At 44.3% G+C, this 16307-nt stretch overlaps 1 protein-coding gene across 1 annotated transcript in view; it reads left to right on the plus strand.

Annotated features, from left to right (window-relative positions):
* Positions 1–3472: 3472 nt before the first annotated feature.
* TDG (thymine DNA glycosylase) overlaps positions 3473–16307 on the plus strand; it is a 28391-nt gene continuing 15556 nt past the window's right edge. Inside the window, exons 1-3 of the mRNA XM_088454343.1 lie at positions 3473–3631; positions 7535–7800; positions 15337–15563. Coding sequence (XP_088310469.1) covers positions 3609–3631; positions 7535–7800; positions 15337–15563 — 516 coding nt within the window. The 5' untranslated portion in view covers positions 3473–3608. The remainder of the gene's footprint in view (positions 3632–7534; positions 7801–15336; positions 15564–16307) is intronic.

Here is a 16307-nt window from a genome sequence, read left to right on the forward strand (position 1 = left end):
ACCATCACCAGATGCAGACCTGGCTATACTGTCTACCTCGCTTGATACTCTCCTCCCCTCCTATTCCACCCTGACCTGCCCCAACCAGGGCCTGCTTTTACACCCTCTCCTCTTCTCTCTACTCTGCTGCCCCCTCCTCTTTGGTCCCACTTCGCCACTTTAAACCCCAACCCTGGCACTCCAAACTTACCTGGTTCCTCTAAAAATGCACTTGTCCACCACTGGAGAAATTCACGCCCCTGGGCAGACGTTCTCCACTTTAAGTTCATCCTATTGTCCTACAGTCCTGCACACCCTCCAGACCACTGGACTCTCTGACACTGTGCTCTCCTGGCTCACCTCCTACCTCGCCAACCGCTCCTTCTCTGTCTCTGGTTCCATCTCCTCCCCTATCCATACTTCATGCAGGCCTCCTGCAGTGCTCTCTGCTCTTTTTGTATACCCCCTCCCTGGGTGAACTCATCAGTTTCTTCGGTGTCCAATATCACCTCTATGCCGATGGCACTCAACTCTACCTCTCCTAATCTCTCTCCCCTTCCACCTCTCTCGGGTGTCCAGTTGCCTCTCTGCCATCTCCTCCTGGATGTCTATGCACTTTATCAAATGAAACATTGCCAAAACTGAACTCATTGTCTTCCCTCCCTTAAGAGCCCTCCCCCCGAAATACATCTATTACTGTTGACAACACCACTATCACCTCTGTTCCCCAAGTCCACTGCCTGGGGGTTATTCTTGATTCCTCCCTCTCTTTCACCCCCACAATCAATCTTTTGCCCAATCCTGTTGTTTCCAGGTCCTCATCATTGCTCGCATCAGACCCTACCTCTCCCAGGATGCCACCAAGACTATCTTGATCATTGATCATTTCTCTTCTCAACTGCTGCAACCTACTCCTTACTTGCCTCCCTCGCTCCCATCTCTTTCCTCTTCTATCTGTACTTAACGCTGCAGCTAGACTTATCTTCCCCATTACTGGAATGTTCTCCTTCGTTCTATTAGACTATCACCTAGCCTGCATAGCTTCAAATGGGCACTGAAAACCCACCTGTTCATAAAAGCATACCAGCCCACTGCTTAACCATGTTGACACAAACTTCACCTCACCATCTTCCGTCTCCCCTACTCTTGCTACCTGCCCTCAGCTTCCCTGTGTCATGTTTGTCTCCCTGACCCTTTAGTATGTACATTGCCATGAGCAGGGCCCTCCTGTCTCATCATCTACTACTCTTGCTCACGAGCTACATTAGTTTACCTCTTCCTTGGACTCTCTGAGTGGAACTCCACTTCATCTTTGTCTTTCCTTCGTATACTCTTGTAGTGTCTCTAAACCTGATAGTTGCGCTCTAGCATATGGGTACAGGTTTCACCTTGTAACAAATATTCTGCTTGCGCCACTGGCATAAGTAGAGAGTTGTAGTGTTATTTGATGTATACTGTATTGCTTATTGTATTGTACTGTTACCATGTACTGTCTTGTTATTTACCCTCAGTGCGGCGCTGGGGACCACACGTGGTGCCCTATAAGCAAGGCTTATTATTATTAATAATAATAATAATAATAATGCTAGTAATTCACAAATACTTGTCTTTCTAACAAAGCAATCCAAAAAGCTGGTGCCTACGCAATCCCAGAAAGAAGTGAGGTACTTACAGTTATCATGTTTTCGGCTAGTAGGACCTGACTGCGCATACACCGGGATACAGGCGCGCCAGGCTAAGATCAGGGGCTTGGGCATGTGCCGTCACAGGGTTCAAGGTTTATCCAGGGATTCAAGGTGAGAATTTAGCTAGGATACAGTGGGCCTGATTCAGAGCCGCTCGCTCTGAATCAGGGCCAGGCTTTTTTTTTTTTTGGAGAGGCCTCTTGGCTGCTCGCATAGCTGTGGGTGACCACCCACAGCTATAGCGAGCGGCCATGATGATGGTCGTGATGGTCAAGACCATCGCGACCATCGGGCTTGCGACGACACCCTTGTGGTAGTCTCGTTCATCGCAAGCCCCAGAGAGCTTTCGGCTCTAACAGAGCCGGAAGCTCTCCACTGACATCACTCGTGATGTCAGTGGGGCCGCCCCCAAACGGCAAGCGTTCTCTTGGGAACGCCTCCGTTTGGGCAGCCACCCCCCCGGCCCGCCCACCAAAGGGGGCGAGCTGTCACTCAACATCGACAGCTCTTCCCCTTTGGTGTGAGACCCGGAGAGACGGATTGCCCGTCGCTAGCCGGGTCTCGCGCATGCGCACAACCGAGCCAGCTCCGTCGTGCGCATGCGCTGTGGGCCACCATCGACCCGGTTGCGAGTGCTTAGCGCTTGCAACCAGTCCGAATCAGGCCCAGTGTTCCTGAGGGATGTCAGAGGTGATCCAGCAGTCACAGACATAAAGTTAGTAGGGTTTGCAAGCTTAATATGGAATAGTGTAGCCATGTAACCAAGAATTTTAGAAGTTACATCAAAGTTCTGTGTCTTGCAAAATATATGGTCATGGAACATTATAATTTACAGTTTGGGCTACCATCTATTAATTACATTTCCTTGATGTATGTTGTCTAAAATGAAAATACTGTAGTATTGGTACAAATCATCTTGGGAAAAAGCTCCAGTTCTGATTCTGAATGAGTTCCCCTTTGAACTGATGAACTGCTCAGGAAATTCAAGTCACCAATGTGTTCTATTCATAGTATAGAATTCCCTTCATTCAGCCCATGTTATGTCATTTAGTGGTATATTTTCTAAGCAATGGATTTTCAAAACCCACAAATTTTGCAGATATTGCTGCCATATTTAAAAGGACAATAATAGTAAATTCAAAAGCAGGGTTGTTTTGCGTTAAGTATTATTGTCTTTTTAAATCTGTCAGGCAACATTTACAAAAACTAGGGTTTTGATGATCCATTGTTTAGTAAATATATAATTTTTTCCCTTTAAATAAGTTGGAACTAGCAGCAACCGCAGAGAACAGATTGGATGATTCACACATAATGGGAGCTGCCAGGTGCTGACACAGTGACATGCGCATCGTACAGCGGCAGCCGGCACCTGAGTGATCATTCATCACAGACTGTGACTAGTGTACGCCTGGCCGCCAGCAGCTGCGGTGAGTGTCACCTATTCTACTTCCCTGGCTGCAGAACGTCCTGTTCTGGGACCGGGGCTGCAGCTGCCACTGTACTGAGGCTGAGTTGTCTGCTTCTCTAAAATGGAGACAATAGCAACAGACCGCAAAGTTGTACACAGGCAGGAGCATACACTCACTGTTATGTACATGCTATAGGAAGAATGCTGCAGTGTAGCGTGTGTACTTTGTGTGGTATGGGCACCGTGACACTTCACACCAGCCTGTAGCCCGAGTAGTCATTCAACATCGATACCATTCCCATCCCCCTGCCGGCACACAGGCGGTTAAGCTTCCCCTTCCCCCTGGCTGTGATCACATGTCTCCCCTCCGCAGCCACTGGTTGGCTGGCCCGGGCGGAAGGTGTGAGCTGAGCCCCTGTTGTGCTGCTGCTGGCAGGGGAGAGAGCGCTGTGGCCCCGCAGCAGCGTCAGTGTACGGAAGCAGCCTCGCTGTGTGAGTGCGAAGGATTTAGGTTGTTTCCTGCACGGAGCGCGGAGATGGAGGCCCAGGATCTCAGCAGGTGAGCTCTGAGTGCGATGGACCCCCCACCCGTCCTGTCTCCCCGCACCGGGTCTGCAGGAGCAGCGGCCCAGTCCATGCTCCCAGTGCGCATGCGCTGAGCGGGGACCGGCCATTGTGTGTAATGGAGGGAAGACGCGGGGACGTTCCATGATCCCATTCATCTTCTCTCATCACGTCTAGCAGCCTCGTCCCGATCACCCTATACCGGGGTCTGTGGCCATGCAGCGTGGTGCAGCTGGGATCACAGCCTGCCGCATCCCTGTTATTAGGTTAATGCCATCATGCCTCTCCTGTATGACACCTCCTTATATTGAGGGCATATCTGTGAGAGAATAGCCCACACAATATTTTATTGGATTGAAGCAGACGTCATGGCCATTGCAGGGAACAATCAAGTATCGTAAAAGGAAATTAAATTTGCAGATCTCTTCCTTTTGAGTGAAAAGATTACTCCTGTGCCTGAGAGATGCTTGGCCAAAACTTCTTTGACAGTGGTATAAAAAGTTATGTAGAGTTGATGTGAGATCTCTGACAAATCACCAATATACAGTCTATAAACCGCTGTGTACAATAATCTTATGTCCATGTTTATTACTGATCTATTATAAATTAGTGATTGCGCTGCATATAAAACTTTGTGGATCTCAGGGACCCCTCACTTTAAATAACTGGGGTCCTACTCCACTGTTTCTGGGTCCATCACATATTATGGGGGGTTAAGGCAGGTAGCATTTGGGGTAGAGGGGGATGGTATCGATGCAGTTGAGGTAGAGCTGGGCTAAAGGCAGGAAAAAGTTGGGGTAGAGGGGAGTAAGGGCAGGCAGTGCTGGTGTTAGGGGGGTGGTAAGTGCAGTCAGCAGTTGCAACAGTGCTGAAGGGGCTAGGGGCAGGCAGTTTTGGGGTAGGGAGGGGGCAAGGGTAGATAGCTGGTGCAGTACTGGAGGATAAGGAGGGGGTTAGTGGCTTTCAATGGCATTGCACCGAAGGGGGTCCCACCACACGTTGTGCTGTCTTATGCTTCCATGCCGGTACCCTGGGCTGGTGCCCAGCTGGCTGAAGCAGCTGGTGCTCGGAGATGAGGTAGGCGATGTGGCTCTAGCAATAGACAGATTTAATTAAACTTTCCCTCCAGTGTTACAGCATATATGTGCACTCCACTTCTAAAGCTGGGTACACGCGTAAAGATTTTCTGTCAAACTATCCTACTAGTTGATTAGTTGTAAAGCAAATCTGGTAACATATGGGAGTAACCGATGATCATCAAATTGCTCCTAAATGCCAGAAAACAGATGAAAATGGTCGTCAGACAAGTTCGTTAAATGTTTGATCTAAACAATTTGTTCAAACAACAGTTTTTGTCCATTTTCCGGCGTTTGGGAGCAAATTGCTGATTGTCATTTGCTTTCATTCCTTACCAGATTTTCATTCCAACTAATCAATTAGTTGGATGGTTGGACAGAAAATCTTTACGTGTATATGCACCTTTACACATGCATATAGCCTGCCACTCCCTCTCAGCTTCACAATCCATATAAAACCACACAATTTCTTTTATATATGCTCCCGACGACTGTGAACTCACACCGAAACAGCTGGCAAGTTGATCCTGTCTCTTTGAGGGGAACATGTTGCTGATAAGTATCAGTTTTCTTTGCCACTACAAATTATATGCCTTGCTTGAGCTTTGCTGCTATGTTATAATCTGCTCCGCTCATTTTTTGCACTTTGGAATGCACTTTATGGATATATAAAAAATTGTCAGATATTTAACCTTGGATGTGCTGGCTCCTTTTTTCCTGATAGAGATAGATGTATATCACATGCGCGCACAGATAGATGTGGTGTCAATGTGCCTGAGTACATTTTTTTTTTTTTTTAAGGCATAAGCTCGTCTTCTGTATGCATCAAATCCCATATTTATTTTCCCTTTACAAAGATAAACCTCTGGTTTACTTATTTCCTACTTCTATTTCTAATATAAATGTAAATAACTAGTTTACAATACTGTCATGATGACATATGCAATGTTAAAAATGAAAGAACAAGTCTGTGAGCTATGCTGTCACCATTTACCAGCAGATCACATGCCTGTTCATGACAATATCCTCTGCCAGCCACCCATGCCCTCTCCTGTGCCCAGAAAGCAGCATTTCCAGCCACGGGTGGTCAATGAACTTGCAAGCAGGGGGTTAAAATTATAATAAAACCCACCTGTTTCTCTGGGATCTCCTTCTCTAGCTCCCGGTATTTATTGTGCCACACCAGAAAGTGCAGGGGAAAGGCAGCGTGGGAGGCTGTGGAATAGACTGGGATGCTTGGGTATGTCTGTGCCCTGCTGCTGCTTGCTGTCATGCTGTGTGATCCATAGATAGTGGGCATCTAATAAGGATAATTGTTGGATGAGGAAACACTGCCGCTTGTGCCAATTGGTTAGGATGACACTGGGCGAAGTTACTCAGATGGCTTCTGCGGCGTGCACATAGCGCGTCCTGCAGGACCCGCTCATTTTTAAAAAGTGAGTCCTTCATTTGCTATAGCGCATATTTTGTGATCACTGTAAAAGTACAGATCCTGTTTGTAATCCAGTGTTTCCTAACATTGGTTTCTGTGAACCCCCACCACCCAACAATGCATGTATTGAACCTCTTGTCAGAAACAGTAATTAGCCCCTTCTGGTCTGAAAGTTCCATATGTGTAAAGGGGATGCAGTCAGGATACCCGCGGGCGCTATCCCAGCACAGACAGCCCGACGGGACTAAATATAGGCGTCAAAATCCCGAGGCCTATCATTAGCTCCACTACAAAATCCCGACACACCGAACAAACGTAAGCTGGGTGTCTTAGCATCTAGTCGCGGGCGGGGGGGTTAGGTTTAGGGACCCCAGGGAGGGTATGGAAAGGGGGGGTTTAGGGATGCTTGGGGTGCGGGGATGGGGGGGGTTATGTTTAGGTGGGGTGAGGTCAGGGTTAGACACTAGGCGGGAGGTTAGGGTTAGCCACCACCAAGAGAAGGTTGGGGGGGGCGATACTTACCAGCCCCAGTCGGAAATTAGGTCCGTCGAAGTTCCGCTGTCGGTATTTGATCTGGCGGATATTCAGCCGCCGGCATCAAATACTGATTCCGTGTAAAGGCCCCCAGACGCCAGGATCGGGGCATCGGTGAAATCCAACATTGTTGGATTTCCCTGATTTGCTGAGCTCGACCAAATTATGATTGTGATCAGCATTTCAGAAATTTTTAACATGAAGAAATTTGGGGAATCGTGGAAACAGCCGCCTGATGTATGGGATCCTTTACTTAACTCTGGCTATACACCAGACCAACTTTCCTCCAACTAGTTGGCTGGTTGGAATGAAAATCTGGTAATGTATGGGAGCCAATAACAATTGACCATTTGTTCTCAAATCTGGAAAACAAACAAAAATGGTCATTCAGACAAATTGGTTAATCAAACGGATTTAACCAATTTGTCTAAACGACCGGTTTTGTCCATGTTCCATTGTTTAGAAGCAAATGGTTGATTGTCATTGGCTCCCATACATTACCAGATACATGCTGAAGAAATGGGCTCATCTCAAGGAGGCAAGAAAAAATGTTAAGCTAGTACAGGTAAAGCGCAAACCTTCCAACATGACCCATTCCATCTGGTACAAAATGCTCTGCTCCTGGACTTCCCACTTAATATGATTACAGTCACCTGTGTTAAAATAATTAAATTGGTGAGAATTGTGTTTAAACACTGAAGTTAATGATAAGCTAGAGCATTTTGTACCTGATGGAAAGGGTCATGTTGGAGGGTATGTTGGCGATATCGTCCTGGCATGTCTTAATTTTTCACTCTTTTCATTTGTTCTTCCAAGAAGCTGTAATTCCTAAAAACAATAGTTTTCCTTATTTCAGCTATTACAACTTCCAACAAGCCCAGGCATTTTACGCCTATCCATTCCACCAAATGATGAATTCTCCTTCAAGCATGGAACTGGGAAATGAGCAGAGGACTCTTCACACACTTACAGGAGTCCCAACACATGAGCTGCAGGCTTTTTCTGGCATGCCGGCCAACGAGCCTCAGGTTCTCCACACTTTGACTGGTGTGCCAGCCCATGAACCTCTTAATATGCAAACATCAACTGAGGTCCCATATGTTGCTCAGGAGCCTGTGCAAGGTAAAAACAAAATCTTTTTATGTATACATTGGGGAAACTACTATTTAGATGCAAAATGTAACCAATGATAAAACGTTGAATTTGTCATGTGCAATAGTTTGGGCTTCTTATCAATCATTACTTTAAACCTCATTTGGCATCAAGTACAATTTTAATATTTCTTGAAGCCAGCTAAGAGTTTTTCTTAGGCACCCAAATTTCTGCTTGCCACCTCAGAAGAGTGCGAACAAAAATGCTGCCATCGGCGGCTACTGTTCTCGAGCCGAGCAACAATTTAATTGCTTTGTCAGTCGCCCAGTAGTTAAAGCCACTGGCGCAAACAATTGCATTTCCCACTTAATTTGTGAAGTACCCGAGCAAAGGAATCGCTACCTGTGGTGGAGCATTTAAGTCGCACTGGCTGTCACGCTGCATATGGCACAAAAAGGATAGATGTATGATGACGTGTTCCTGAACAGTTTATCAAAGGTTTTTCTGGGTATATCAGATCATGTCTTGCCTTGAGTAGTCCCCTCATATGACATTTCCTAGAGTTTCTTGAGGTGCGTACACACGGTACGATATCTATCAATGATATATCGTTCATTTTTATGCAGTGAACAACCAACGATGTGTGTTCCCGCATGAATGATAACGATATCTATGATCGTCTGTACATGTAGGACAATCTGGACAATATCGTCAACTTTGCCTGTTCAGACATGTGGCAGGATGACTTCACTGAGAGATATTTTTCAAGTTGTTGGTGGTACAGATCGTTCCGTGTGTACCCAGCATTACAGTGGAAAGTCCAAGCTGGAAGCATTTGGATATCTTGTGATAGCCTCTTTATGCTATGGAGATGTTGATCTTAGTCATGTTTTTTTATTTCCTTGGCCAGCTACTTACTTTTAAAATAGGAAAATATCCTGAGGGGTGAATGGTTTGTAAATATTTTTTTTATTTTTTTTTTATCGTAACACTTATTCAGTGCCAACATACTCTCTCTAGCATTACCAGACAAAAACGTAAAAGGGCTGTGAACATTCTATAAGATACCACAAGACTGATGCATATACAGTGCCTTGCAAAAGTATTCACCCTCTTTGCATTTTTCATGTTTTGTTGCCTCACAACCTGGAATTTAAAATGGATTGTTTGAAGGTGTGCACCATGTCATTCACAGAACATGCCTACAACTGTGAAGTTTTTTTTTTTTTTTATATTGTAAATCAAACAACATTTAGGACAACATAACAGAAAACTTTAGCGTGCATAATTATTCACCCCCCTAAAGTCAGTACTTTGTCAAGCCACCTTTTGCAGTAATTACAGCTGCAAGTCACTTTGGATAAGTCTCTATGAGCTTTCCACATCTTGCCCCTGGGATTTTTGCCCATTCCTCAAGGCAAAACTGCTCCAGCTCCTTCATGTTGGATGGTTTCTGCTTGTGAACAGCAATCTTCAAGTCTGACCACAGATTCTCAATTGAATTGAGATCTGGGCTTTGACTAGGCCATTCCAACACATTTAAATGTTTCCCCTTGAACCACTTGAGTGTTGCTTTTAGCAATATGCTTCAGGTCATTGGGCCTGATTCAGACCCACTCGCGAGCGGCTGTCCGCTCGCAAGTGGGTCGATGTTATGCACTGAGCATGCGCACGACGGAGGGAGCTCCGTCGTGCGCATGCGCCAGACGCGCCGAGCGAAGGACTGTTGATTGTTGATTGACAGCACGCCCCCTTTGGTGGGCGTGCCGGGGGCGTGCCTCCCTGACGGGGGCGTTCCCACGGGAACGCCTCCCGTCAGAAGCCGGCCCACTGACATCACTAGTGATGTCAGTGGGAGTGATTTTGGCTCTGATAGAGCCAAAATCACTCCGGAGCTTGCGGTTGAAAACCTCAACCGCAGGCTCCGGCTCGCAAATTCGATGGTCGCGATGGTCTCGACCAACGCGGCCATCACAAAGCACGCTCGTATAGCCTGTGGGTGGTGACCCACAGCTATACGAGCGTCCAGGAGGACGCTCCATGAAAATGGAGCCCGGCCCTCATTCAGAGCGTGCGCTCTGCTCAGAGCGTGCGCTCTGCTCAGAGCGTACGGCTCTGAATGAGGGCCATTGTCCTGCTGGAAGGTGAACCTCCGTCCCAGTCTCAAATCACAGGCAGACTGAAACAGGTTTTGCTCAAGAATATCCCTGTATTTGGCGCTATCCATCTTTCCCTCGACTCTAATCAGTTTCCCAGTCCCTGCTGCTGAAAAACATCCCCACAGCATGATGCTGCCACCACCATGTTTCACTGTGGGGATGGTGTTCTTGGGGTGATGGGATGTGTTGGGTTTGCGCCAGACATAGCATTTTCCTTTGTGGCCAAAAAAGTTCAATTATAGCCTCATCTGACCAGAGCACCTTCCTCCATACATTTGGGGAGTCGCCCACATGCCTTTTGGCAAACTCAAATTGTGTCTTCCTATTTTTATCACTAAGTAATGGCTTTTTTCTGGCCACTCTTCCATAAAGCCTAGCTCTATGGAGTGTACGGCTTATTGTGGTCACATGCACAGATACACCAGTCTCTGCTGTGGAACTCTGCAGCTCCTTCAGTGTTACCTTTTGGTATCTGTGCTGCCTCTCTGATTAATGCCCTCCTTGCCCGGTCTGTGAGTTTTGGTTGACGGTCCTCTCTTGGCAGGCTTGTTATGGTACAATGTTCTTTCCATTTGATGATGATGGATTTGATGGTGCTCCAGGGGATCATCAAAGATTTGGATATTTTTTTTTATAACCCAACCCAGAATTGTACTTCTCAACAACTTTGTCCCTGACTTGTTTGGAGAGCTCCTTGGTCTTCATGGTGTGATGCTTATTGCTTAGTGGTGTTGCAGCCTCTGGGGCCTTTCAGAAAAGGTGTGTTTATACTGACAGATCATGTAACACTTAGATTTCACCTAGGTGGACTTCATTTCACTAATTATGTGACTTCTGAAGGTAATTGGTTGCACCAGAACTTTTGAGGGGCTTCATAGCAAACGGGGTGATTACATATGTACATGCCAATTTTCAGAATTTTATTTATAAAGATTCTTTTTTATATATATTTTTCTCATATCACTTCACCAAATTAGACTATTTTGTGCAGATCCATCACATATAATTCAGATTAAAAAAATAAATACATTACAGGTTGTAATGTAACAAAAAAGGTAAAAAGCCAGGGGTGTGAATACTTTTGCAAGGTCGCTGTACGTTTGTTTGAAGGTGGTTCACTTGGGGGTACTCAGATTGGTTGAGTGCATGTGTATTCCTCCCACTTATACTAATATTATAGTAGTGCTGTTGATGCAGTTGGTTTGCATTGATATTAACAATTGGTCTGCAACAATAAATCCATTTCATCTTTTAAAGGGGAAGTCGGTGACTGATTGGTTTGACTGATTTTTAGAAACTTTAATTTTTGTCTCTGCATTGTGGTCTAAATACTACTATTCTCTCCAGGAATAAATGAAACGCATATGCTATCCTTGCTTACCTGAGTGTGTATATGGCCAGTTCTGCGAGCTAAGCAAAATGTGTTTTTTTTTGTTTGTTTTTTAGGGTGCTTTTGGCACTTGCAGTTTAGGCTCAAATTCAACCTAACTCCGAATGCGCCCCAAAATGTGTGTCGCTGACCACAACTTTAACATAAGGGACAATAATTGCTGACAAATTGGACATACATGGAAATGACAGATTTTGATCCCGAAAATCACTATAATGCAAAGAAATTATTCATCATAAGTATATACACAAAGGGGGCAATTCAATTCAGCGTGATTTCAATAGTGCCGGGAAGGTGTTACTGGAGCTATTCAAGTGACCATGCTGTGCCCTGCACTTGGTCAGGGAATGCCGGTTACCCCGCCTTAAGTCGGGTGTTTAGTCGCAGTAACCAGCATTCTCAGACATAAGTGCTGGCCGCGATGCTGTTGGTGCACAAGCTAAGCCGGAAAACAGCATCGCTGCCCTAGTTTAGTCTGATTCCTGCATCACGCTGAATTGTATCGGTCCCAAAAATTGTCAATCATATATAGAGGACCATAATGCCTATCAATCAATATATTAAATCATAATTCCAATATTACAAAAACACAAGGTAAACTTTTTATATGAAACCATAATTAACTGGCTATAAGTACATGTCATTACTACAAGACTAGGGGGTAAATTTACTAAAGTGAGTTTTTAGAAGTGAAGATGTTGCCTATAGCAACCAATCAGATTCTAGCTATTATCTTCTAGAAGGTGCTGTTAAGTGTTTTCTGATTGGTTGCTATGGGCAACATCTCCACTTCTAAAAACTCTCACTTTAGTAAATTTATCCCTAGATAATAAAATTGCTGATCTATTACATAGAAGAAATAACTAAACCAATCCACTAATTGCATGATCTGGAGATGAAAAGCACAATAGGTTAAACTGCCACTTTCATGACACCAGTCCCACTTTCGGCTATTCATTATACATATGCTATATTTGTTATTGATTTTGAAGTGTAATAGTGAATTAGAAGGGGGTCATTCATATGCACACTAATGGACATTTATGACTCTCTTTCTGTTTGTTTTCATACATAGTATAGTAGGTCAGCAACACCATTTTAAGTTGCCAATGTTACACAGTAATAAAGGAAAACAAGCATATGGACCATTCAACTTCCTGAGAATCGAAATTAATCAGGTGTGTGTGTGTGTCATAAATACTCTTTAACGGAGAATGGACGATAGCTTAGAGTTGGACAGAAATGGAAGTAGGTGTAGTTTGCCTGTTGTTGGAATAGGAGATTTATGTGGTTTGTATGAAAGCAATAAGGTATTTACACTTCCTAGGAGCAAGTGTATGTATTATGGAGATAATGAATATCAGTAGTTCCTGTGATCGTGGACAATGGAACAAGGCTTTATTTAAAGCACACAAAAGCCACTGATTCTGAGAAAATTAGTGCAGTTTATTAGTAAGAGATGCTGTTGTTTTTCCATCCGCTCAGTGTTGTACTTCAGATAGGAGGCTTATTTATTTGGCTACTCGGATCCTCAAGTCTAGATGCCTAACTGTTTGTCTAAGATCTTATCTTATATATATAATTTTTTTTTTTTTTTTATATTTGTGTGGCTTTTGAAGAACTTGGGAAGCTCTCACTTACCGTGTAGAATGACTAGTCTTCCAGAGGGGCCAGATTACCACTGTTAAGGTGCCTATCCACTAGGCGACCTGAAAGAATGAACGACTAGCGTTCAGAATGGCGGTCACTGAACGTCATTCAGTGCAGGAACCCAACCTCTTTTCTCTGAATCTGCCGAACCTGACGATCGTTGTCAGATTGACGGGCATGTTCAGTAGATAGTTGGGGCGGCAAGGACCCAGCGTGCACGCGCATCGCTGGTCCTTGCCGGCTATCCATTACACAACTTTCTGTACGATGTGACCAAAACCTACTGGCTTTGGTCGGATCGTGCAAAAGGTTGTGTAATGGATAGGCCCCTTAACTGAAATTTAGTAGGTGGTTGGGGAGAATGCATTAGTAAGTTGTACAGTGAAATCGTGCCCTTCAAAAGTGGCCTGTTATGGCAATGTCTTTCAAATGAATTCAAGCAGCGTGGGGATACTAGACAATGACAAAAGGCAACAATGTGTCTCAGTTGGAGATAAGGGTTCATAACTTGCCACATTATCTTTACCAAAGGTAGCTAGAGTGATGCTGTGCAGGAGGGACTTTGGAGTCTATTTTACTAAGCCTTGGATGGAGATAAAGTCCCAGCCAATCGGCTCCTGTCATTTTTCAAACATGGCCTGTGACGTGGCAAATAGGCGCTGATTGATTGGTACTTGGGGCCTGATTCAGCTTTGAGAATAGAGTGGAGAGAACGCACGTAACTGAACCAGGACAAACCATGTTGCAATGCAAGGATGCAAATACATAAAATTTATTTTGCATGTAGGGTAAATACTGGCTGCTTTTGCATGTAGCCCACAAATACTGCACAGCTTTATTTTTACACTGCAATTTTAGATGTCAGTTTGGACACACTCCTCCCAAATCTCTGCACATTTTACATCTGCCCCACCTGCAGTGCAGTATGGTTTCACCCAAGATGATCAGTTACGTGCTAAATCTCACTCTATTCCCAAAGCTGATCAGGCCCTTACTCTCTACTGAGCCCTGAACTTTGAGCGGAGGTGTTGCTGGCGGAGTTGGGAAGAAAATGGGGAGATGGCAGAAAAGGGGAAAAAAACATGAGGAACGGGGAAGGAAATTGGGAGATGGGTGAAACGGGGAAAAAAAAACTAGAGAGGATTAAAAAAATATATATATCTCTGCACAAAGCTAGCAATCTGGCAATTGACAGGTCTAACATACTAGTAGTTTAATTTCTGGGAAACCCTGACTTCCATTCGTTGTCTATCTCCAAAGAGTTAAGTATTTAGTCCTAGGAATATTTTTTGTTTCATACAAATGTCTAAGCCAGAAGTTCCAAAACGCGCTCCTCAAGGCTCCCCAACAGTTCATATTTAAGAGATATCCATGGTTGAGGACAGTTGTTTAAATCAAATGGAGGTACTAATTAAGCCGCTTGTGCTCAACCATGGATATCTCTAAAACCTGAACTGTTGGGGAGCCTTGAGGACCGTGTTTGGGAACCTCTGGCCTAAGCCATTTATAATGTTGAAAGAACATCTTATGGGACATTAACTGGCCAAGAAATGATTTGTCCTTGCCCCTGAAGAGGTTGTTTCTCCTCCCATACCCCTTTCTCAATGCATGCTAACCCTATCAGGCCTTGCACGTGTACCAAATCATTAGAGTAGTGCTGCCTGTCAAGTCATGCTTTATCTGAGCTTTCAGTTATACTCTGAGGGCGGTATTCAATTGTTATAGTGCGCCCGATCTCCTCCCATCTAAAGTGACGGGAGATCGCGGGGTGCAATTCAATTGTTGCTGTTTTACGCGCTGATCGCGCCCAAAGTTGTTGGATTTAGCCACGTAAAATGGCTACCCCCAACCAAAGTGCTGGGCGCGATTGAGAAAAGTGCTATTTGGGCACCCAAACAGGTCACTCTTCGCCCATTTCAGCTCGAACCCTTGGGGCTGTGAGCTGAATGGTGCGCTGGCAGCTGATCGTGCCCGATAGGAGCAACAATTGAATAGCTCCTGTTGGGCGCATAAAGGGGCAAAACAATTGAATACCGCCCTGACTGTCATTAACACCCAGTCATGCTCGCAATATACCTCTCTAAATAAGTTAGTAGGGTACTATCCAGCAAACACAAGAAGACTACCTATCTTTTAATAATGGATGCCGATAATGAACTCCTAGAAAAAAAATGACGTTATCAAAAGGTTGAACTAAATTGCTTTTTAAATGATAAATGTACCATGTACTGCAAAGAAAAGTGTACTTTCATAAAGGTATATCCCTTCTAATGCAAATGTTTAGTATGCTGATATCTGTGGTTGTCATTCATTTGTATGCCTGCTGGGAATGTATATATTTATATCTTGTTGTTGTATCTTGCTCAGAAGAGCCTACAAAGGGAAAAAGAAAGAGGGGGAAAGCTCCAGCTGAGCCCAAACCAAAGAAACCAGCTGCGAAGAGCACAAAGACCCCCAAATCGGGAAAACAAGAGAAAATCACAGACACCTTCAAAGTTAAAAGAAAAGTGGACCGTTTTAATGGTGTATCTGAGGCTGAGCTCATGACTAAAACTCTACCAGATATTCTAACCTTTAATTTGGACATAGTGATTGTAAGTAAGCATCACCTGACACATTGTAGCATACTGCTGCTTACACATGGCTAACACTGGTTTTACACATTACTGGACTAGTTATTACTGTTTATAGCCGATTTGCCTAAAACAACTATTAAATGTATTCATACTGGACAAGAGTAACGCATAGGATTACACTTTGCTAAATATTACAAATTTAAATTTTATAGTAGAAATTTATAGGCGCTGATTATTATTATTATTATTATTATCCTTTATTTATATGGCGCCACAAAGGTTCCGCAGCGCCTTACACAGTACATAAATGAGCACACAAGAAAAACAGTTAATAGTAATACAAAACAATGCAGGACAAGGACAAGGTTATAAACTCAGCTGCAAAACACAAGCAGCAGGACATGAGCAACCAGGTGGTAGGTGCCATTGTAGGGAGTTAGGAGTAAATTATACTATAAGTAGGGGGAGGAGAAGCACTTGAGGATGAGGGCCCTGCTCGTGAGAGCTTACATTCTAAAGGGGAAGGGCAGACAGACAGGGGCGACACAGAGGGGTAGATAGTGAAGAAGGAGCATGGAGCAGTGGGTTAGGATATGTGCTGCGGAATGTGTGTGTATAAGACGACCTGATGTTATGTAAAAATTAAGTCCTTCATACATCTATCTCTATGATAGAAAATAGATTGTTTGTGTTATTTACATGAGAGATGTACAAAGTAAAGTAGAAGCACTTTAATTTGTGTGTTACATTTTAGCATCTATA

The sequence above is a fragment of the Taudactylus pleione genome, unplaced genomic scaffold (assembly GCF_031769625.1).
Source record: "Taudactylus pleione unplaced genomic scaffold, aTauple2 ptg000040l, whole genome shotgun sequence".
Lineage (NCBI taxonomy): Eukaryota > Metazoa > Chordata > Amphibia > Anura > Myobatrachidae > Taudactylus > Taudactylus pleione.